At 47.1% G+C, this 22117-nt stretch overlaps 1 protein-coding gene across 1 annotated transcript; it reads left to right on the top strand.

Moving 5' to 3' along the window:
• The first annotated feature begins 19 nt into the window (after positions 1-19).
• On the top strand, positions 20-22060 carry LOC116510953 (transcription factor SOX-5-like). Its single transcript, XM_032220630.1, has 4 exons — positions 20-124; positions 964-1137; positions 9247-9463; positions 21453-22060. The coding sequence occupies exons 1-4, from the start codon at positions 91-93 to the stop codon at positions 21757-21759; spliced, it is 732 nt and encodes a 243-aa protein (XP_032076521.1). The 5' UTR covers positions 20-90; the 3' UTR covers positions 21760-22060.
• The last annotated feature ends 57 nt before the right edge of the window (positions 22061-22117 follow it).

Here is a 22117-nt window from a genome sequence, read left to right as displayed (position 1 = left end):
CTTCCCCTCACCCAGGACAAGACGACATTGGAGAACCTGACTCAACAGCTGGCAGTCAAACAGCACGAAGACGGGAAATTTAGCCACGCGATGATAGATTTCAACATGAGCGGAGACTCCGATGGTCAGTAGCCCGGCCTTTTGCCTTCTTTCCAGCTGTGCCTGGACCCACAAAATCAGTGAGGAAACAGCCTTGAGATCTTTGCTCCATAAGCATGGAAAGAAAACATTAACTCAGCAAAGATGGGGGGGCGGGATGCTTTCGATCTGTGGATTTATTTATTTATTTTCTTCTTACCCTGTTTCCCCGAAAATAGGACTGCCCTGGATAATAAGCTCAATCGGACTTTTGAGTGCATGCGCTAAAATACGCCCTCCCCTGAAAATAAGACCTCCCAGAAAATACTGCAACACAGCAGCAGCCATGAGGTGACCACGCTCTCCGCCTCCTGCACCTCAAAAATAATAAGACCTCCCTGAAAATAAGGCCAAGTGCTTATTTCAGGGGTCAAAAGAAAATAAGACCCTGTCTTATTTTGGGGAAAACACAGTAGCGTGGGAAATCATTTAATTGTGTCCCAGTTATGTAATAATACCAGTTTCCTAATTCTTTTGGCCAATTGCTGATGCTGAGAGCATTGACCTGTATGTTGAGGGAAGTCTTCTTTTCAGGGAAATACGGTACGTCCTTGGCTCCAGCAGTTCATGTGCCTCACTGATGTCTGACTCTGAAGGCAGCTGATAACTGGCCCCCTCTCTGCCTCCGATGCAGAGCCCTCATCAGAGCCTTCCCCAGACTCCAAGACTGGCCCATGTTCCTCTCCAACCCCCTCACTGTCCAAATCTGCTGCCAGTTACACTGGCCTCTGGCAGGCCACAACAGAGATGTCAATGATGGGAGAATGAATACCATGAAATAATATTTGTTCCTTGCCTAATCCCTCTTTTCACCCAACGTTTTAGGAAGTGCGGGGGTCTCAGAATCTCGGATTTACCGAGAATCCAGAGGGCGTGGGAGCAACGAGCCACACATCAAGCGTCCGATGAACGCCTTCATGGTGTGGGCGAAAGACGAACGGCGGAAGATCCTGCAGGCTTTCCCTGATATGCACAACTCCAACATCAGCAAAATATTGGGTAAGGGTAGGAAACGGGACTGCCAGATGTGTAGTTCTTCATGTATTTGTTTTCTTTGAGCATAAATGTCTTTGCTAAAACATTATTTTCAGTTTGATTTTCAACATGTTCGTAGTAGAATTTTCAGTAGATTAGAGTACAATTCGGAGGAAATGTTGAGCAACACAAAATTCAAATTCCATCATAATGTACAGAATGATGACTCACCAGTGCTGGGCAGAAGGGACTAACTGTGTGTTGTGGCCTGCCAGCAGAGCTGGCAGCAAAGTCCGACAGTGAGGAGGTTGGGGAGGAGCATGGGCCAGTCCTGGAGGCTGGGGAAGGCTTGGACGAGGACTCTGCATCGGAGGCAGAAGCCATCTGGCAGTGATCAGGTGCCTACGGAGCTAGACAGCAGTTAGGGGGACAGCTGGAGCCTGTTCCCAGTGTGCGCATGCGTAGAGCTGCCAGAAGAAAAGAACAACTAAGAAATCAGGGTAGACTTGGGAGTAAAGTCACAGGTCGAAAGTGATTGGCCCCTCCCATAGGAGATAAAAGAGGAGTGAAAGGGGAGGGGGCTTTTGCAGGAAACAATTCATTCGTTCGGTCATTAGATTAGTTTCAGGAGTGTGAAGATCTGTCCGTGAATCTCAGAGACTCTGTGCCCAGTCTTTCCTTGCGCAGCACCTCATTTGGAAAATATTTACATGGCAGCTTTCCAAGATAGATAAGGTCTGTAGTCCTAAATATTCCTTCAAAAGACTGTTTGCCAGGCCTTGCTGAATGTGAACGAGAGGAATTCACATTCATTTAACAAAAGAGGTTTTGTTGGGACCAGGACTCTGCTTTGTGCTTTTGGGGGCAGCCTACGTTAGAACACTGTGGCCTGCTTGCAGGAGAGGTGTGTTTGGTCAGTTCCATGTTCCAGAATCCAGGGCTTTTCCTCTGTGTCCAGCTGTCAGGTTCTCAGAAGCCCTGCCGCGGCCATTGAATATCAAGTTTAGCTATAATTAAACCTCTCACCTCCAGGATCTGGATCGTGGATGAGAGGACCAAACCAACGAAGATCTGATTGGGTTTGGGGGGGGGGGGATTGTTGTCTCAGAGATGGGCAGTGGAGATGTGCCTGTGGTCTCCCAGAAGACTCTTTCTGGCTTCCAGAGACATTGCAGTAATACAGATTGTCCTCATTTTACAACAGTTTGTTTACTGACCGTTCAGAGCTCCAAGAGCACTTGGAAAAAGTGACTTACGACCATTTTTTCATGCTTATGATGGTTACAGCATCCCCTTGATCACATGATCTGTTAGGTAAGCTCCCCGTTGGGAGAGCGAGTGCGTTCAGAGAAGCATTGTGAGAGTTGTGTTGGAGAACACACAAACCAGCATACAGAGACACTGCAGTTTAAATAGGCTTTTACTTTCGTGGAAATAGAGGTATCAGAGTCTATCAAACAGTCCAAGTCATACACGGATAAGACAGTCAGTCATCAACATCTTTCAGTTAAGGGATAATCCAAATAACATAGTCCAGTATCATACAAACAGTCTGGTACTCAAAGTTTGCTAGCAGTTGCAAAACTTACAATAGCTCACGCTGATCATGGCACCTCTAACAGCCAGTTTCCAAAACACTCAGATCAGATCAGCCCAGCATCTAACAAACAGAGAGCTAACAGTCATTCTGGCTCCCTCTTATGGTCGATTGGGAAACACAGCAGCCAATCACATTTTACAGCATGATTTAAAGCAGTGGTAGTCAACCTGGTCCCTACTGCCCACCTGTGGACGTTCCAGCTTTTATGGTGGGCGGTAGGGGTTTTGTCCGATACTGAAGCACTTTCCTTTTTTTAATTTAATTGACTTCCCTACTTTATAAATCACCATTACCGGTGGGCGGTTAGAAAATTTTACTACTAACAGAGATACAAAAGTGGGCGGTAGGTATAAAAAGGTTGACTACCCCTGATTTAAAGAAACAGGTACAGCATTGTTACATGATTTATATATTGCCAACCCAACCGTTAGATTATATTCTTAACATGATCAACATTTTGACGCTTGGCAACTGGCATGTATTTATGAACCGATGCAAACCGGTAGCATTTCACCCCTGCACATTCATCATTCTCTGAATAATGTTTTTAAACAAAGAAGAATTAAAGAGAAATTCCCTGACAGCTAGAACAAGGAATCAGTGGAATGACTTGCCTCCAGAAGTTGTGGATGCTCCATCACTGGAGGTTTTTAAGAAGAGTCTGGACCAGAGGTGGGTTGCTCCCGGTTCGGCCTGGTTCAGCTGAACCAGTAGTGGAATTCAGGCCTGGGTCGCAGAACAGGCAGCAACCCAGGCCTGCCACGCCCACAAACCAATTCCCTGGCTGATGCTGGGCCACCGTCATTTTGGATTTTAGTGACTGCGCATACACAGTTCAATGTAAATTGTTCTGTTCATGTGCGAAGAACAATTTACATTGAATGGCGCATGCGTGAGCAAAGAGAGCGAGCCCATTGCTCCGGGGTTGCGAGTTGATAGTGAAACCAGCAGCAAACCACTTCTGGACTGAACAGCCCTTTGTCTAAAATGATATAGGGCTTCCTGCCTGAGCAGGGGTTGGACTAGAAGACCTCCAAGGTCCCCTCCAACCCTCTTCCTCTGTGTTCTATAAAGAATGCAACCCATCTCTTGACAACTGCCTCGTAATTCTCATATCATTCATTGGCACTGAGATGCAGATCGGCCTAGTCCTCCTTATGGCTTTTTATAAACCTTATAAACTCCCTGAATAATTATTTTCAAAGAGTTTTGTTTTCTTCTAATCTTTGCATTCCAATGCGTAATCCCAAAATTCTCTCCAAGTATTATGTCAATATCTCCTACCGAATGCGAAATCCAGCCATTGAAGAAACGCTTTTAAGAGCAGGATTAACCGTAGCTATTGATTTCATGCCAAACAGATTCACAGAATCCCACATCCGAGCTCGACGGCAGGTCGTGGAGTTTTAACAAGGCGCCTGAATTGATTAGATTAGTCAGAAGAAAGTGAGATAAGGCGAGAGTACATTTGTTTCGGGGATGATAAAATTTATATATGCCAGTCAAGAGGATTTAAAACTGGTTATGGCCACAAGATTAGGCCTGTGATTCAAGAGGCAAACAGTTTGGTCCACTCTCCTTTAAACAGTGTTCTTGATTAAACTTGCCATACTCCAATAATCGTCTTCCGAAATTGGTCTGAGCAGAGGGAGCGCCCCTTCGCTGCCCCCCCCCATTTTTACATATATAAAAGCACAAAGGGATTGTGCTGACCGAGGCTTCCCGAGAGCATGAAGCAAACTCCTTGTCCTGACAAAAATCAATTTTATTAATTGACTGTGGATTCTGCTCATTCACATCCAGCAAAGTCTTTCAAGGGAGGATTTACAGTCACAGACCTTATCTGGTTTGGAGAGCTGACAGACCGATATCTGCAAAACTTGGCAAGAAGTCCCGGAGAGTCACGAACCAATGAAGCAAACTAATGGTCTCCTGCAAACTCCACTCCCCTTTCGCTCCTCTTTTTTTTCCTCTGGGAGGGGCCATTCATCGTCCACCTGTGGCTTTACTCCCAAGTCGACCCCTGTTCTTTAGCTGCTCCTTTCGTCTGGCAACTCTGCACATGCGCACACTGGGAACAGGCTCCAGCTGTTCATCTGCCTCACTGATGTTTGAGTCCGAAGGCAGCTGATAACCAGCATACGGCTCTGGCCTCCTCTCTGCCTCCGACGCAGAGCCTTCATCAGAGCCTTCCTCAGACTCCAGGACTGGCCCATGTCCCTCCCCAACCTCCCCACTGTCCAAATCTGCAGCCACCTGGCAGGCCACAACAAGGGTCTCAAAGTTTCCCCGATTGTTTTAGATAACAACCACCAAGCGGTCGACGGCTAATTCATTCTGCTTAAAATAGCTGTTGAACCAGACTAACATTTTGAATTAAAAAAAGTCTCTGGAGAGTCTGTGTTGACATTTTAAAGGGCTTGTAAGCATTTTATAATACCCTCCAAATCTGGTTTTAATAAGCCATTTCAGCTGATTTAAAAAAAAAACCCCATAAGGAATCGTCTTTTACTGTTTTCACCCTGGATTTGGGCTGGGGAATGAGGAGAAAGAATGCAACGGGCACTTTGGCGGCATCTTTGTCTGATTAAATGTACAGTAGGTGAACTATAATGTGCAAATTCGTTCCAGATTCTATCAGGGTTGACAGCCCCAGTTAGCCATCAGCTTCCCCCTGTTGAAAGAGTGGTGAGGTTTGCAAACCTGGAAGCGAGATTTTGATGATGATGATGATGATGATGATGTTGTTGTTGTTGTTATTGTTGTTGTTGTTAATCTTTGGTGAAATTCACAGCCTTTGGGGCTGGTTGGTAGCTCAACAGCTCGAGTCCTAACCATGGACCTAGGAACTGCTAAGGTAACCTTGGAGGATATAAGCTGTTCCAAGTATTATTATTATTATTATTTGAACTTCAGTATTGAAAGGGAAATTTCCTGCCTTTTTGGCAAGGAAGAAAAAGGGAAGGAAGAGGAGTCAGCTGCCTGTCCAGAAAACCAGTGGTGGGATTGAAATAATTTAACAACCGGTTCTTTGCCCTAATGATTTCTTCCAACAACCAATTCACCAAACTGCTTGGAAAGTTAACAACCGGTTCTCCCGAAGTGGTGCGAACTGGCTGAATCCCACCACTGCAGATATAGCCCCCGATTTATGACCACAATTGAGCCCCAAATTTCTGTTGCTCCGTTGTCAAGTGAATTTTGCCCCGTTTTATAACATTCGTTGCCGCAGTTGTTAAGATTGTCACAAGGTTGTTAAGTGAATTTCTCTTCCTCATTGACTTTTCTTGTCGGAAGGTTGCAAAAGGTGGCTTGTCAAGCCTGAAAGCCATCTTTTGCATGGGGCCTCTAGGCCTGCCACATTTAATGCTGTGGGAAATTGGGAGGGGTATTGTATGGAGTGGGATAGATATAGTCAAAATAACATTCCTTTCTCAGAGAGTCAAGGACGTCTCGCCCTGCAGCTGGAATGGTGTGACTGGGAGGCATCTCCAGTTGGGACGGTGCCTGATTGGACCTTGTGATGGACATGTGGGTGCTGGGCAGGGACTTGGACTTTCACTTGGGTGGGGAAAACCTGGAAACTTTCAGATTCGGGTTTTCCCAGCTGTGCCAATATGACATCTCTAATAAAATGGAACTTTGAGGAAACTCAAGTCTCGGAGTCTTCTTTCGTTGGGGGTCTTACTTGGAACCCTGACATAGATCACACATGATCCCAGGACACCACAACCGTCATAAATACGAGTCAGTTGCCAAGCATTGGAATTTAGATCATGTGACCATGGGGAAGCTGAAACGGTCATAAATGTGAAAAAAGGTCACAAGTCACTTTTTGCAAGCGCCATTATAACTTTGAACGGTTGCTAAATTGAACCTTTGTAAGTCAAGGACTACCTACCGTATTTTTCGGAGTATAAGACACACCCAGATTTTGAAGAGGCAATTTTTTTAAAAAAAGTTTCTGCACTCTGCCGAACTGCCAAAAACAGCCCATTTTTAACAAAAACGGGCCTTTTTTGTCAAAAAAAGAGGCCATGGATAGCCTTTAGGAGGCTTGTGGGGTGCTCCTAGGGGCCTTAGGGTGTGGTTTTTGCCCATTTCTGCTCTCCCCAGCCCCCGGGAGCACTTTGGAAGCTGTTGTGTTCTTGCGACACAGCCGGTAGGCGTGGCCAGAGCCTCAGGCCCCTGATTGGCTTTGGTGCGCCAGCCGGCTGGCGGGAAAATTGCTCACCGCCGATTAGTTACCCGCCTGACAGCTGTCAAGTATAAATAGCTCTCAGGCGGGCTTCGTTCTCCGTTCGTGTTCTGAGTTGTTGCTTGCTCTCCGCTCAATAAAAGTGATTTGTTTTACCTCAGAGCCTCGTTCTTAAAAGAAGCCGCCTAAAGTCTATGCACGGCCATTTTGGTGGAGGGGGCGGGGTTTCGGGAGGCAAAAAAATGCTGCATTCAGTGTATAGGACCCAGATTTTCAGCCTCTTTGGGGGGGGGGGGAGGTGTGTCTTATACCCCGAAAAATACAATATATCACAGAAGACTTTTCTGATCTGTCCAAAGCCAGTTGTTGATTTTTTTTTATTTTTTTATTTTTTTGTTAGCAGGGAAAAGTCGATAACTGGAATGGTTGAGAGTGTCTCACAAATATTGGGGGTCTTTTTTTTTTCTTCCAAGAAATATATTTTTCTTTCTTCTTTTCTTCTTGGCTTACATCAAATGTCTGAAGTACAAACACGATGGGTTTTTCTGAGGAAGCCCCACAAACTCTACACGTGCTTGCGTGTAAAACTCTTGATTTGTAGAATGTAAAAAAAAAAAAGGCTTTTTGCTGGAGACAGAATAATTGTCTTGTTTAACAAACAGACATTTGGGGCTCAGTTGTGGACACCAGATAAAAACAACCTGTACAGCTTTTTTGGTAGGATTTAGAAATAGAATAAGAGTTGGAAGGGACCTTGGAGGTCTTCTAGTCCAACCCCCTGCTTAGGCAGGAAACCTACACTACTTCAGACAAATGGTTATCCAACATCTTCTTAAAAACTTCCAGGGTTGGAGCATTCACAACCTCTGGAGGCAAATTGGTCCACTGATAAATTGTTTTGTTAGGAAATTTCTCCTCAGTTCTAAGTTGCTTCTCTCCTTGATTAATTTCCACCCATTGCTTCTTGTCTTGTCAGGTGCCTTGGAGAATAGTTTGACACCCTCTTCTTTGTGGCAACCCCCGAGATATTGGAAGACTGCTATCATGTCTCCCCTGATCCTTCTTTTCATTAAACTAGACATTCCCAGTTCCTGCAACTGTTCTTCATATGTTTTAGCCTCCAGTCCCCTCATCATCTTGGTTGCTCTTCTCTGCACTCTTTCTAGAGTCTCCACATCTTTTTTACATCGTGGTGACCAAAACTGAATGCAGGATTCCAAGTCTGGCCCTACCAAGGCATTATAAAGTGATATTAACACTTCATGTGATCTTGATTCTATCCCTCTGTTTATGTGTTGGCTTTCTGGGCAGCTGCTGCACACTGCTGGCTCATATTTAAATGGTTGTCCACTAGGACTCCAAGATCCCTCTCACAGTTGCTACTGTTGGGCAAGGTACCACCTATACTGTACCTGTGCATTTCGTTTTTCTTGCTTAAATGTAGAGCCTTCCTTTTTTCACTATTTGTTTTACCTCCTTTGTTTTATACTAACTAGAGATGGTCAAATAGGGGAAATGTACTTTTTAAAACTAAGTACATAAATAAAATGAGTCATTTGAGTTCAACCTGTTCAGTGACCCAATCTTAATTTGATTCTCAGTAACTAATCCTTTAATTTGTAGGCGTCAGTTTCGCAGTTATGTAATACAATAGAGACAGTATACAAATTTGAATCACCATTCTTTAATTAATTAATCCGTAATTATTGCATGCACGACATACATTAAATTTTACATAGATTAGGGACCTTCTGCAAAATGTATGTGATGCCTATAAATTTTAAATTCTACACCATGTGAATTCTGCTTTAGTAGACATTTGGCTTGGACAGAAACTACTTCCCCAATAAATCCATAAAAACAATCCTTTACTGTAAAGCTATCATTTTAATAACTCTTCATGCACTAAAATCTTGAAAAGAGGTTTTAACCACTTACTGTAATTACTTTGCAGCGGTTTCAGTGTATTCTTAGTTTGTTGCATAAATTCAAATCTAGAAGCACACACAGATAACTGATTCAAATGGATAAGAATAGATGAATAAATGTACAATACCAACAGGTGGTTCTTCTAAGTAAACACAAGGCAGGAGAGTTACAGGCAAACGTAAGCAGTTAGATTCATTTCAGCAGACATGCCCAGTCAGACTGCTAGTTTACTTCTCAGAGCAGCAGACTGCTTTCTTCTTAACTTTCTGTTTCAGTTCTCTGCACAGACTCAGATCTCCCATTGACTGACTTAGCTGCTATGCCTATTCATTGGCTGACCTTGTTCCCATGTCTCTCCCAGTCATGAATATTTTAACTTGATTTTCTTGTCCTCTTTCTTTGATAGGGTCTCGTTGGAAAGCTATGACGAACCTTGAAAAACAGCCATACTACGAGGAGCAGGCTCGCCTCAGCAAGCAGCACTTGGAGAAGTACCCGGACTACAAGTACAAGCCCAGGCCGAAGAGGACGTGCTTAGTAGATGGCAAGAAGTTACGGATCGGCGAATATAAGGCAATCATGAGGAATCGGCGCCAAGAGATGAGGCAATATTTCAATGTGGGGTAGGAGCCCTTTGCATTCCACAGCATTCAGCCCCATGGGAAGGGCGGGAGGAGGCGGGGTGCATGTTTTGTGATTTATGTTGCAAGTTGCGGATTTTATGAATCTTAGTTTTCCTGCGGTACCGGGTCTCAGAATTGTTGGCCGAGCACTAATTCTCACACCCACGTGTGTGAAGCTGCATTTGTGAAAGTGGTGCATTCACATGCGTGAAACCATCCCCTCTCCCCTGCTATCCCTCCATTTGTGCATCTAATGCTGCTTTACGTACGGCATATATTTGGCTCATGACAGGGGAAAAAATCATTTTCTGTGTTGAAATATTTGCAAAATTGATTCTCAGCTACAGCATTTACCTAGCACCTGGCAACTGGAGGTCCAAGCAATCATTAATAGTGAATTTCCCTAGGATGAATTTGGATCTGCCACTCTACCAGTTCCGTTGGGCCTCTACACCAGCCATTACAGGTGCTCTGCTTATGACGGGTCGCTTAGCAAACGTTCACAGTGGCAATGGGGACTTGCAGCCAATATCTGAAGTTTTGATGGTCAACCTCCTCCCCTCTTGCAGCCATATGACTCAGGGGCGGTTTGCTGCCAGCATTACTGCTGGTTTGGCACTCGAAATGTTTTGTGTGCGCACCAGACACATTTACGCCTAAAAAGGTCTGCGCATACGCACAACGTCAGGAAAGGGGGGGAAATTACATTTTTGCAATGAAGATTGTTCTGTGCATGCACAGAACCTGAAATCAAGATGGCAGCGCCAAGGATAGAACTACTTCAGGCACGTGTCCAGCCAAGTTACCACTACTACAAGTTTCCAGACCAAACCAGTACTGGAATCAACCAGCACAACTGCATTTACTACTTTGCCAAAGCCATCTTAAAACACAGCCATGTGACTGCAGGATGCTGCAAATGGTCATAAATGCAGCCCTGTGGCCTAGTGACCAGGTGGGATGGCGACCATCGGAACTTCAGATCCAGGACCTAAGTCCTAAGTCTAAGCCGGATTCACTTAACAATGGAAGTGATTCACTTAACAAATATGAATAGCAAAAAGTTCATAAAATGCGCCAAAATCCACTTAACAACCGTCTCCCTCAGCAACAGAAATTTTGGGCTCAATTAGGGTCATAGGTCAAGGACTACCTTGAGCAGCATTGCAAGACTGGGTGATATTTGCTGGCTTGTATGGCATTACAGGACTCCCATGTTTCCACGGGCTGGATGAATCACCCACTGGCCACTCCTATGTCCGGTCTAGCAAAGGGGCAGCATCAGAGTGTGTTAATCTAAGGCAACTGGCAGTTGGAATAGAGTTCTTTTCAGGTGGGGAGGGGGAGTAGAATGTCAAACTCCTTAGAATCAGAGCATGTTAATCTAAGGCAACTGGCAGTTGGAATAGAGTTCTTTTCAGGTGGGGAGGGGGAGTAGAATGTCTAACTCCTTAGAATCAGAGCATGTTAATATAATACTGTATAAGAAATACTAATGATCTGATGGTCATTTTGAAAAATCCTTTCTTAGTGAGCACCTAGAAGCCAAGTGGAACATATGTGCCAAATTTCACGTTTGTAGATTTTACAGTTCTGGAGATTTTGTGATGAGTGAGTGGTATTTGTGGCTGGACCATGCCACGTGTGTTTGGAACGATAGCCGATAGCCACTTGTTTGGAGTTTGGCTAATGGGTGTCAGTAATGATGAATGGAGATGAATTTGTCCAGTGGCTGCTAAGTGTCAGAAGGCAGTTTTTTTCTAAACAAGCGACAGTGTGTGTTGTAATAATAAGCAGATTTCTCAGCCCAGCAATCTGAGCCGCTTAACCCTGTGGTGTAGGCAATTTGAATGATTCTCCTCCCCCCCCCCCCCCGGTATACAATGAATCAAACACAGGGATGCCAGCCAAACCTTGGCATCGGGAGATTAAAGAGAGAGAGGGAGGGAGAGAGGATCTTTTGGGAGAAAGAATAGGAGACAACAAAGCCTCCCAAATTCCACTTATCTCCCTGACACTGATGCTTGACAATGTGAGAAGAGGGGAAGGAACATCTTGCAAGATTTAAAACAGTTATTCAACTTCTTTACGGACTTTGCCAAGGAGAGGTCTTTCTCCGCGGTTAGAGAAAAACAGTAAACGCCGGATAAAGTCTTTATCTAGCCGAAGCTGATTTGGGCTTTTTGGAAATGTTTGTCCAATTGTGCAATTATGCCTCTGGAAGCGGCGGTTAAGTCGGGAGCCCTTGGAAGGCAGTGGCTGTTAACAAGGATTTAGCCAGCTTGTTGCACTCCAGCGTAGGATCAGATTGTATGGCTGAGATCCTAATCTGTTGCAATTGGGACGTGTAAGTAAACACTTACACATCCTCAGTGGCTAAGACACTGAGCTTGTCGATTAGAAAGGTTGGCAGTTTGGTGGTTCGAATCCCTAGCACCGCGTAACGGAATGAGCTCCCGTTCCTTGTCCAGTTTCTGCCAACCTAGCAGTTCGAAAGCATGTAAAAATGCAGGTAGAAAAATAGGAGCCACCTTTGGTAGGAAGGTTACAGCGTTCCGTGCACCTTCGGCGTTCAGTCATGCCGACCACATGACCACAGAGACGTCTTTGGACAGCGCTGGCTCTTCAGCTTTGAAACAGAGATGAGCACCGCTCCCTAGAGTAGGGAACGAGTAGCACATATGTCCGAGGGGAATCTTTACCTTTTTATAAATGTATGTATATGGATGGATGGATGGATGGATGGATGGATGGATGGATGGATGGATGGATGGATAGACAGACAGACAGACATATAGACAGACAGACAGTCAGACAGATAGACACAGACAGGGAGGGAGGGAGATACTGGGGAGAGAGAGAGAGAGAGAGATGGAGGGAGGGAGGGAGGGAGATTAGATAGATAGATAGATAGATAGATAATAGATAGATAGATAGATAGATAGATAGATAGATAGATAGATAGATAGATAGATAGAGACAGACAGACAGACAGACAGACAGACAGACAGACAGACAGACACAGACAGGGAGGGAGGGAGGGAGGGAGGGAGATACTGTAGATTGATAGATAGCAATAGCAATAGCAATAGCAGTTAGACTTATATACCGCTTCATAGGGCTTTCAGCCCTCTCTAAGTGGTTTACAGAGTCAGCATATTGCCCCCAACAACAATCCGGGTCCTCATTTTACCCACCTCGGAAGGATGGAAGGTTGAGTCAACCCTTCCAGCTTCAACGGTCCTTGGAGGAAGCTAGTTACCTTGACCCCTTCCAGTCCGGCTTCAGACCTGGTTACAGCACAGAAACCGCTTTGGTCGCATTGACCGATGATCTCTGGAGATCCAGGGATGGAGGCCATGCGTCCATCCTGGTTCTCCTTGACCTCTCGGCGGCTTTCGATACCATCGACCATGGTATCCTTCTGCGACGACTGCGGGAGGTGGGGGTGGGAGGCACTGTTTTGCAGTGGTTCTCCTCCTACCTCTCGGACAGGTCGCAGTCGGTGTTGGTTGGGGGGCAGAGATCGTCCCCGAGGCCCCTAACATATGGGGTGCCGCAGGGTTCGGTCTTATCCCCCCTACTATTTAACATCTACATGAAACCGCTGGGCGAGATCATTCGGAGGCACGGGATAAAATACCACCAATACGCGGACGACACTCAGTTGTACTTGTCTGCCCCGTGCCAACTCAATGAAGCGGTGGACGTGATGAACCGGGGTCTTGAGGCCGTTAAGAACTGGATGAGAGCTAACAAACTGGTACTCAACCCAGACAAGACCGAGTGGCTGTTGTGTTTCCCTCCCAATAATTTGGCCAGTGTTCCATCGCTCAGGCTGGGGGGTCAAATTTTACACCCCTCAGATAGGGTTCGCAACTTGGGAGTCCTCCTGGACCCACAGCTGACTCTTGACCATCATTTATCGGCTGTGACCAGGGGGGCATTTGCCCAGGTTCGTCTGGTGCGCCAGTTGCGACCCTACCTGAACCGGGAGGCTCTCACAACAGTCACTCGAGCCCTTGTGATCTCTAGGCTGGAATACTGCAATGTGCTCTACATGGGGCTGCCCTTGAAGAGCATCCGGCGACTTCAGCTAGTCCAGAATGCGGCCGCGCGAGTGATCGTGGGCGCACCGCGGTTCGCCCACATAACACCTATCCTCCGCGAGTTGCGCTGGCTACCTGTTGCTCTCCGGGTGCGCTTCAAGGTGCTACTTACCATCCATAAAGCCCTCCATGGTAGTGGATCTGAGTACTTGAGAGACCGCCTCCTGCTGATTACCTCCCTTCGACCTATTAGATCGCACAGATTAGGCCTCCTCCGAGTTCCATCCGCCAGTCAGTGCCGACTGGCGACTACGCGGAGGAGAGCCTTCTCAGTAGCAGCTCCGACCCTTTGGAACGATCTCCCCGTGGAGATTCGCACCCTCACCACCGTCCAGACCTTCCACACAGCCCTTAAGATCTGGCTATCCCGTCAGGCCTGGGGATAAGATTCTAATTCGCCCCACCCGAATGTTGAATGAAAGGTGTGTTTTATTGCTTTATTTTTTTCTCATTCACGTATTGTCTTATGTTTTGTCTTGCACTCCCCCTCCCATGAATTGTAAGCCGCCCTGAGTCCCCTCAGGGAAAAGGGCGGCCTATAAATCACAAATAAAATCTAAATCTAAATCTGAGCCGGTGAGATTTGAACAGCCGAACTGCAGAACTGCAGTCAGCTGAAGTAGCCTGCAGTGCTGCATTTAACCACTGCGCCACCTCGGCTCTAGATAGATGGATGGGTGGGTGGGTGGGTGGGTGGGTGGGTGGATGGATGGATGGATGGATGGATGGATGGATGGATGGATGGATGGATGGATGGATGGATGGATAGATAGATAGATAGATAGATAGATAGATAGATAGATAGATGATAGATGGATGGATGGATGGATGGATGGATGGATGGATGGATGGATGGATGGATAGATAGAGTAGGAAATGACTAGCACATATGTATGAGGAGAATCTTTATCTTTAAGTAAAACAACACAGTCAGGGACTTTCCACAATGGAAACGGATGGGTTCCGAAAAATCAATCTTGTTCTACATTAACCGAGTGATTTCGGAGTGCAAAAATCTCTTTCTTGGCATTTGTTCTTAAGCCAAAAAAATGTCTTTATACAGGATGGGGGCCTTTCAAATACATTTATCCAAGCGGTTTCACATTGCTTTTGTTTTCAAGGACATTCCAGTCTTAAGTTCTCAGAGGTGGCAAAGCTGTATTAGGGGCCTCCGTGTCGCCAAGCCCACCTTCTGTAGGCATAAAATTCAATTTAGCTTGACAGCTTTCTAGACGCAGGGATTTCACTTGATTGTTTATCTTTATTTCATTTTGCTTGTCTGGTTGATGTTTGTGGGGAACTCTTCAATCAGCTTTATTCTCCAGTTCAATCGGCAACGCCTCCCCATAATGAAGAGTTGCGGTAATGTTATGGGGCAAAATGCGCTTAACCACTTTTGCTCAGTGATGGAAACTTTGGGTTCAATTGTGGTGGTAAATCGAGGATTATCGGTCATAGATTTACTTTATTTATTTGATTTAGTCTCAGTGAAATGAAATCAGAAAGGTAGTCACAGGTCTGTCCCTCAAAGCCAAAACCGGTCGTCGGGCAGAAGAAAAATGAGGTAGTTCTTTCTGTACCAAGAAGGAGCAATAATGGTCAACAATGAGCCGCGGTGGTGCAGTGGTTAGAGTGGAGTACTGCAGGCTACTTCTACTGACTGCCGGCTGCCTGCAATTTGGCAGTTTGAATCTCACCCTCGAAGGCTCAAGGTTGACTCAGCCTTCCATCCTTCTGAGGTCGGTAAAATGAGGACCCAGATTGTTGGGGACAAAAGGCTGATTCTGTAAACCACTTAGAGAGGGCTGTAAAGCACTGTGTATAAGCGGTGTATAAGTCTTAAGTGCTATTGCTATCATCTAATGCAGTGATGGCGAACCTTTTCGGCAATGAGGGCCCAAACTGGAATACGTGTGCATCTGAAAACCTGAAAACCAACTGGCCGGTATGCATATGCTTGCTTTTGGCTGGATTTCTTGTAATTTTGGGGGGCATTTTCCAGTGCTCTGGCACCCACAAAGCTGGCCCGGAAACACCCCGAAAAACGGCCTGAAAATGATCTGGAAAACCCCTGGTTTTGGGCCATTTTCCAGCTGTTTTTAGGCTGTTTTCAGGCCAGCCGGTCTTTGCGGGCACCAGAGCACCAGAAAATGGCCTGAAAACTGGCCTCAAAAAGGCCCCCCAAAGGCCCGAAAAACAGCCTGTTCTTTGGCCGTTTTGGAGGCATTTTCAGGCACCCATGAAGACCAGCTGGCCAGTGAGTGCGCTGGAAAACATAAGAGTGGCTGGCAACGGCACATGTGCCCACAGGGAGGGCTCTGCTTGCCACCTCTGTCTGGCATGTGTGCCATAGGTTCACCATCACATATCTAATGCAATGTTTCTCAACCTCGTGAATGTGAAGGTTGTGTGGACTGGAAGTTCTCAAGGTTGAGAAACGCTGATCTGAGGGCCCTGATCAGAATGGCTGTGGAACAGATGGTCAAACGCTTGGCTTCTCTGCTTCAAGGGAAGGAAGGGGATCGCTGACAATCCGCCCCTTATTCCCTGGATAACTCTGTTTGTCTTAGAATAATACACAAACAAACCGCCACCTTTTGGCTGACAAAAGCAAGATATTTTGGACATGTGGCAAAGAACGGAGAGCCAAGGCAGCCTCTCTAGAGCTTTCCAGGATGAGTCAAAAGCTTATTGTACGCTCAGCCGGATGGGCCAGTGTATGGCTTGGCTCCCCTGTCAAATCTGCTGCTCTCTAAAGATGTTTCTCTCCTCTCGCGCGCGGTGAGGTTTCTCCTTCCAGATGGACAGATTTTTGAGGGTATTATGAGGCTAAAGCATGTTCAACACAATATTATCACAGAGGAATTAGTCTGTCGGTGGAGAAAAGAGAAGAGAGGAAATGAGGGCAGCATAGGATTCAGACGGTTTGCACCTATTCGAGAGAACCAGTTGTTACCTTTCTAAGCAGTTTAGAGAACTGGTTGTTGGAAGAAATCTCCTTTTGTTTTTTTCCACTTTACTGGGATAATCCTGTAAGGAAGGCAGGAAGGAAACATTCTGCGTTATTTCTAGCCTAATCTTTGTTGCCCTGCTTACAGAAATGGCCTCTCCGGTTAACTCGTATTACATTGTAACAGATAAAGTGAAGCGCCCATCGACCTGAATGGCATTGAGTTGGACACGCCCATCCAGCCAAGGCCTGCAGGCTGGATAGAGCCACCCTGGAAACAGCACAGCATCAGCCCTCTTTCTCTGTGTACATGTTTTAGCTAGCTTTGCAAATAGAAACATGCGCTTAGTAAGCAGCTCCTTGATCATAACTGGTTTGAGAAGAGATCAAGGCAACAATAGGAGAGAGAGGTGGGAGGGAGAAGGGAGGGAGAGAGAGAAAGAAAGAGGGGGGAAGGGGGAAAGAGAGAGAGAGGGAGAAGAAGGAAGGAGAAAGAAAGGAGGAAAGAAGGAAGGAAGGCAAGAAGGAAGGAAAGAAAGAAAGAAAGAAAGAAAGATAGATAGAAAGAAAGAAAGAAAGAAAGAAAGAGGGGAGAGAGAAATTGGGAGGGAGGAAGAAAGAGGGAAGGAGAGAGAAAGAAAGGAAGAAGAGAGAAAGAAAGAGGGAAGGAGGGAGAAAAAGGAAGGAAGGAAGAAAGGGGAGAGAGAGAAAGAGAGAGGAAGAGAGAGAGAGAGAAAAGCTAATTACTATTGCCAAAATGCTTCATTCAAATCACTTGCAGTTAATCTGATTTGTTAATAAAAGCCATTGATACAGAAACTAATTTGAATAACAGGAAATCTCTAAATCTACAGCCAGACCCAGAAATACTGTATATATCCATTCAGACTCATTTGCTTTAAGCCTAAGCCTTTTCCTTCCCATCCTGACCCTAACAACCTTCAGGCATCTTGATATCATTACTCAGCCGGCACAATTAAAAGACAGAACTGGGTATCATCAACCCGTTGGTATTGACCTCGTCCAGAAAATTCATGTAGATGTTAAGCAGAAGGGAGAAGTGTCTCACGCCCTGAGGTACCCCACAATGCAAGGGCATTAACCTCTTCCCCGTCCCGTTAGCACCAGCTGGGACTAGCCATGAATGAAGGAGAACAATCACAATATTGGGTCTCCCACCATCAACCCCTACAGATGGTCTATAACAGAGGTGTCAAACTCAAGGCCCGCAGGCAGCATCTGGCCAGTGAGGTATTTAGATCTGGCCCGTGGGGCCACCCAGAGCAATTCTTCGATCTGGCCCATGGTGCCTCTGCCAGAAAAACTGAGCTTGCAAGGGCTGTGGGCGTCCCTCCTAAGCTCCAATTTTGATGGCAGAGAGATGCAGGAGGTTGTCACAGCTGAAAACAGAGCTCAGGAGCCCGTTTTTGCTGACAGAGTGCTCAGGCCACCACTGGCGCCCTTGACATGGGGGATGTCAAGCTGGCCATGCCTACGATGGCCACACCCATCCAAAGTCAAACACAACCCTATTACGGCTGGGGGCTAATCCTACCTTTGTTCAGAACTTGCTGCAGGGAGCAATGGAAACCAAATCTAAAAGCAATAGCAATAGCAATAGCGGTTAGACTTATATACCGCTTCATAGGACTTTCAGCCCTCTCTAAGAGGTTTACAGAGTCAGCATATCGCCCCCAACAACAATCCGGATCCTCATTTTATCCACCTCGGAAGGATGGAAGGCTGAGTCAACCCTGAGCCGGTGAGATTTGAACAGCTGAACTGCAGAACTGCAGTCAGCTGAAGTAGCCTGCAGTGCTGCATTTAACCACTGCGCCACCTTGGCTCTTACAAAAGCTGGCCTCGGTTTAGTATCTGCTTGGGGGCTCTGAGTTTCTGTCTCCCTTAGGATTTTTATTTCTCTTCTACAGGGGAAATACTTTATCCTGCCTTTTTAATATTTCTCAAAATATTTCATTCTTCTAGGACAGGGGTCAGCAATCTTAAACACTCAAAGAGCCATTTGGACCCGTTTCCCACAGTAGAGAAAATACCGGGAGCCACAAAACCCTTCCGGTCCCTGACTATTTCCTGAGCGGCCACAAAACTAGGATACGTAGTTTAGGTTTAGGTTTTTAGGTTTTATTGGGATTTATATGCCGCCCTTTTCCCTGAGGGGACTCAGGGCGGCTTACAACCACAGGGGAGGGGAAGTGCAAGGTCAAAACAAACACTTTGTGAACAAAAGAAAAATAATAAAACACAACTTTCATTCAGCAATCAAACACTCGGGCGGGTAATTAGAAGCCTATCCCCAGGCCTGCTGGGAGAGCCAGATCTTGAGGGCTGCGCGGAAGGTCTGGATCGTGGTGAGGGTGCGGATCTCCATGGGGAGCTCGTTCCATAGGGTCGGGGCAGCAACAGAAAAGGCTCTCCTCCGTGTGGTCGCCAGTCGACATTGACTGGCAGATGGGATTCGGAGGAGGCCCAGTCTGTGCGATCTGATTGGTCGATTTAGGGAGGTAATCGGCAGAAGGCGGTCTCTCAAGTACCCAGATCCACTACCATGGAGTGCTTTAAAGATGGTCATCATTATCCTGAAGCGCACCCGGAGACCAACAGGCAGCCAGTGCAGCTCGCGGAGGACAGGTGTAACGTGGGCGAACCGAGGTGCGCCCACTATCACTCGCGCGGCTGCATTTTGGACTAGCTGTAGTCGCCGGATGCACTTCAGGGGCAACCCCATGTAGAGCCCATTGCAGTATTCCAGTCTAGAGATCACAAGGGCTCGAGTGACTGTTGTGAGGGCCCCCCGATCTAGGTAGGGCCGCAACTGGCGGACCAGGCGAACCTGGGCAAATGCCCCCCTGGTCACAGCTGACAGCTGGTGGTCAAAAGTCAGCTGTGGATCCAGGAGGACTCCTAAGTTGCGGACCCTATCTGAGGGGTATAAAATTTGACCCCCCAGCCTAAGCGTTGGTGTATTAGCCAAATTATTGGGGGGGAAACACAACAGCCACTCGGTCTTATCCGGGTTGAGCACCAGTTTGTTAGCACTCATCCAGTTCTTAACGGCCTCCAGACCCCGGTTCATCACGTCCACCGCTTCATTGAGTTGGCACGGGGCGGACAGATACAATTGCGTATCGTCCGCATATTGATGGTATTTTATCCCGTGCCTCCGAATGATCTCGCCCAGCGGTTTCATGTATATGTTAAATAGTAGGGGGGATAGGACCGAACCCTGAGGTACTCCACATGTTAGGGGCCTCAGGGACGATCTCTGCCCCCCTACTAACACCGACTGCGACCTGTCCGAGAGGTAGGAGGAGAACCACCGCAAAACAGTGCCTCCCACTCCCACCTCCCGCAGTCGTCGCAGAAGGATACCATGGTCGATGGTATCGAAAGCCGCTGAGAGGTCAAGGAGAACCAGGATGGACGCATAGCCTCCATCTCTGGCCCTCCAGAGATCATCGGTCAATGCGACCAAAGCGGTTTCTGTGCTGTAACCAGGTCTGAAGCCGGACTGGAAGGGGTCAAGATAACTGGCTTCCTCCAAGGCCCGTCGAAGCTGAAAGGCCACCACCTTCTCAACAACCTTCCCGATAAAGGGAAGGTTGGAGACAGGACGAAAGTTGTTTAAGATGGCTGGATCTAACGATGGTTTCTTTAGGAGGGGTCTCACCACCGCCGTTTTGAGCGCGGCGGGGAAGTGCCCCTCCCGAAGGGAGGCGGTGACAACCGCCTGGATCCAGCCATGTGTCACCTCCCTGCTGTTGGCCACCAGCCAGGAGGGACACGGGTCCAAAATACAAGTGGAGGCACTTACAGCTCGGATGGCCTTGTCCACATCCCCAGAGGCAACTTCCTGGAACTCAACCCAGAACTGATGTGGCAAATGATCCTCCTGTGTCTCAGCTGGATCTACTGCGGTGGAGTCCAAGTCCGATCGAAACCGAGCTACTTTGTCCGCCAAGAATTGAGCATAATCCTCAGCCCTACCCTGCAAGGGGTCTCCCGCATCCCTCCTATTAAGGAGGGAGCGGGTTATCCTGAACAGGGCGGCTGGGCGTGACTCGGCGGACGCAACCAAGGAAGAAATATATGATCTTTTTGCAGTTCTTAATGCTCGGACATAGTCCTTGGTGCAGGTAGTTAAGAGTGCTCGGTTTGCCTCGGACCTATCGGACCTCCACTGGTGCTCTAGGCATCTCCTCCGGCGTTTCTTCTCCCGGAGTTCCTCGGTAAACCAGGGAACTCTCCGGGATCCACTGACCCGGAGGGGCCGTAGTGGCGCAATCCGGTCGAGAGACTCCGACGCCGCCGAGTACCAGGCGGCAGCCAGAGTCTCCGCCGAACTGTGGGCGAGGGTATCAGGAATAACCCCAAGCTCCGTCTGGAACCTCAAAGGGTCCATAAGTCGCCTGGGGCGGAACCACCTGGTCGGTTCCTCCTCCCTACGGTGGGGGTTTGGCCTCCGGAAGTCAAGCCTCAGTAGGCAATGGTCTGACCACGACAGGGGTATGATCTCATTACCCCTCAGACCAAGATCACACATCCACTGCTCCGAGAGAAATACGAGGTCGAGCATGTGACCCGCTGCATGGGTTGGGCCCCGAATTACTTTTAATTAGTTGAATTAAACGTTCTGTTTTCTTCTGAAACTTTGCTTGGATTTATGTATGGTTGGTCTACCGGTGGTCAAATAACTCAATAAATCTCATGCTGGCTAGTGTCGCACATTGGTGACACATATTTTGAGTGACAGGGAGCCGCAACAGAGGGATAAAAGAGCCACATGTGGCTCCAGAGCCGTGAGTTACTGATCCCTGTTCTAGGAGAGGGGCGGTGCTAACTTTCTACAAGCGGACTCCCTTTCCCGTATCTTAACCGCTGCTCATGCCCGTTTTTTCTTTCTCGCCCACAGACAGCAAGCACAGATTCCTATTGCGGCAGCCGGTGTCGTCTACCCGGGAGCCATCGCCATGACGGGAATGCCCTCCCCACATCTCCCCTCCGAGCATTCAAGTGTATCTAGTAGCCCAGAACCTGGGATGCCCATCATCCAGAGCACTTATGGCATCAAAAACGAGGAGACTTCTCACGTCAAAGAGGAGATCCAGAGCGAGGACATCAATGGCGAAATGTACGAAGACGACGAGGATGAAGACGACGATCGCGATGTGGACTACGGCAGCGAAAGCGAAAACCACATTGCGGGACAAGCCAACTGATCGGGGGAGGGATCCCAAATTCTTGGTTTTGACCTCGGAGGACTTTAACGGAGAGCCCCCCCCCCAAAAAAATCCGGTTTCTTGCCCAGTGGCCAAGCACACGAACTTTATCCTCACACACTTGACTGTTACTTAAAACTTTTTAGTCTTAACTAGTTGGGACATCAGCTGATCAGGAGAGATCAGCCAACGTGGAGAACTTTGGAAAAACAAGAAAGGAATTCTAAAAGAAAAGACCACAAAAGGCTCAGAGGAAGAAACCCTATCAAGGAAGTCAATCATGACGAAAGAGAAAAAAAAAGGACAAAAAAAAATAAGCTATGGGTAACATAATGCCAGTAATTCAGCTGCTATACCC

The sequence above is a fragment of the Thamnophis elegans genome, chromosome 7, assembly GCF_009769535.1.
Source record: "Thamnophis elegans isolate rThaEle1 chromosome 7, rThaEle1.pri, whole genome shotgun sequence".
NCBI lineage: Eukaryota > Metazoa > Chordata > Lepidosauria > Squamata > Colubridae > Thamnophis > Thamnophis elegans.
Note: the sequence above shows the minus strand (reverse complement) of the source record. Positions and strands in the feature narration are given on the sequence as shown.

Excerpts from the sequence above, each read along its gene's own strand:
- LOC116510953 (XM_032220630.1), top strand. The coding sequence starts at position 91 with ATGATAGATTTCAACATGAGCGGAGACTCCGATG. Across the intron at positions 125-963 it reads CATGAGCGGAGACTCCGATG|GAAGTGCGGGGGTCTCAGAA; the intron begins GTCAGTAGCCCG and ends CCAACGTTTTAG. Across the intron at positions 9,464-21,452 it reads AGGCAATATTTCAATGTGGG|ACAGCAAGCACAGATTCCTA; the intron begins GTAGGAGCCCTT and ends TCTCGCCCACAG.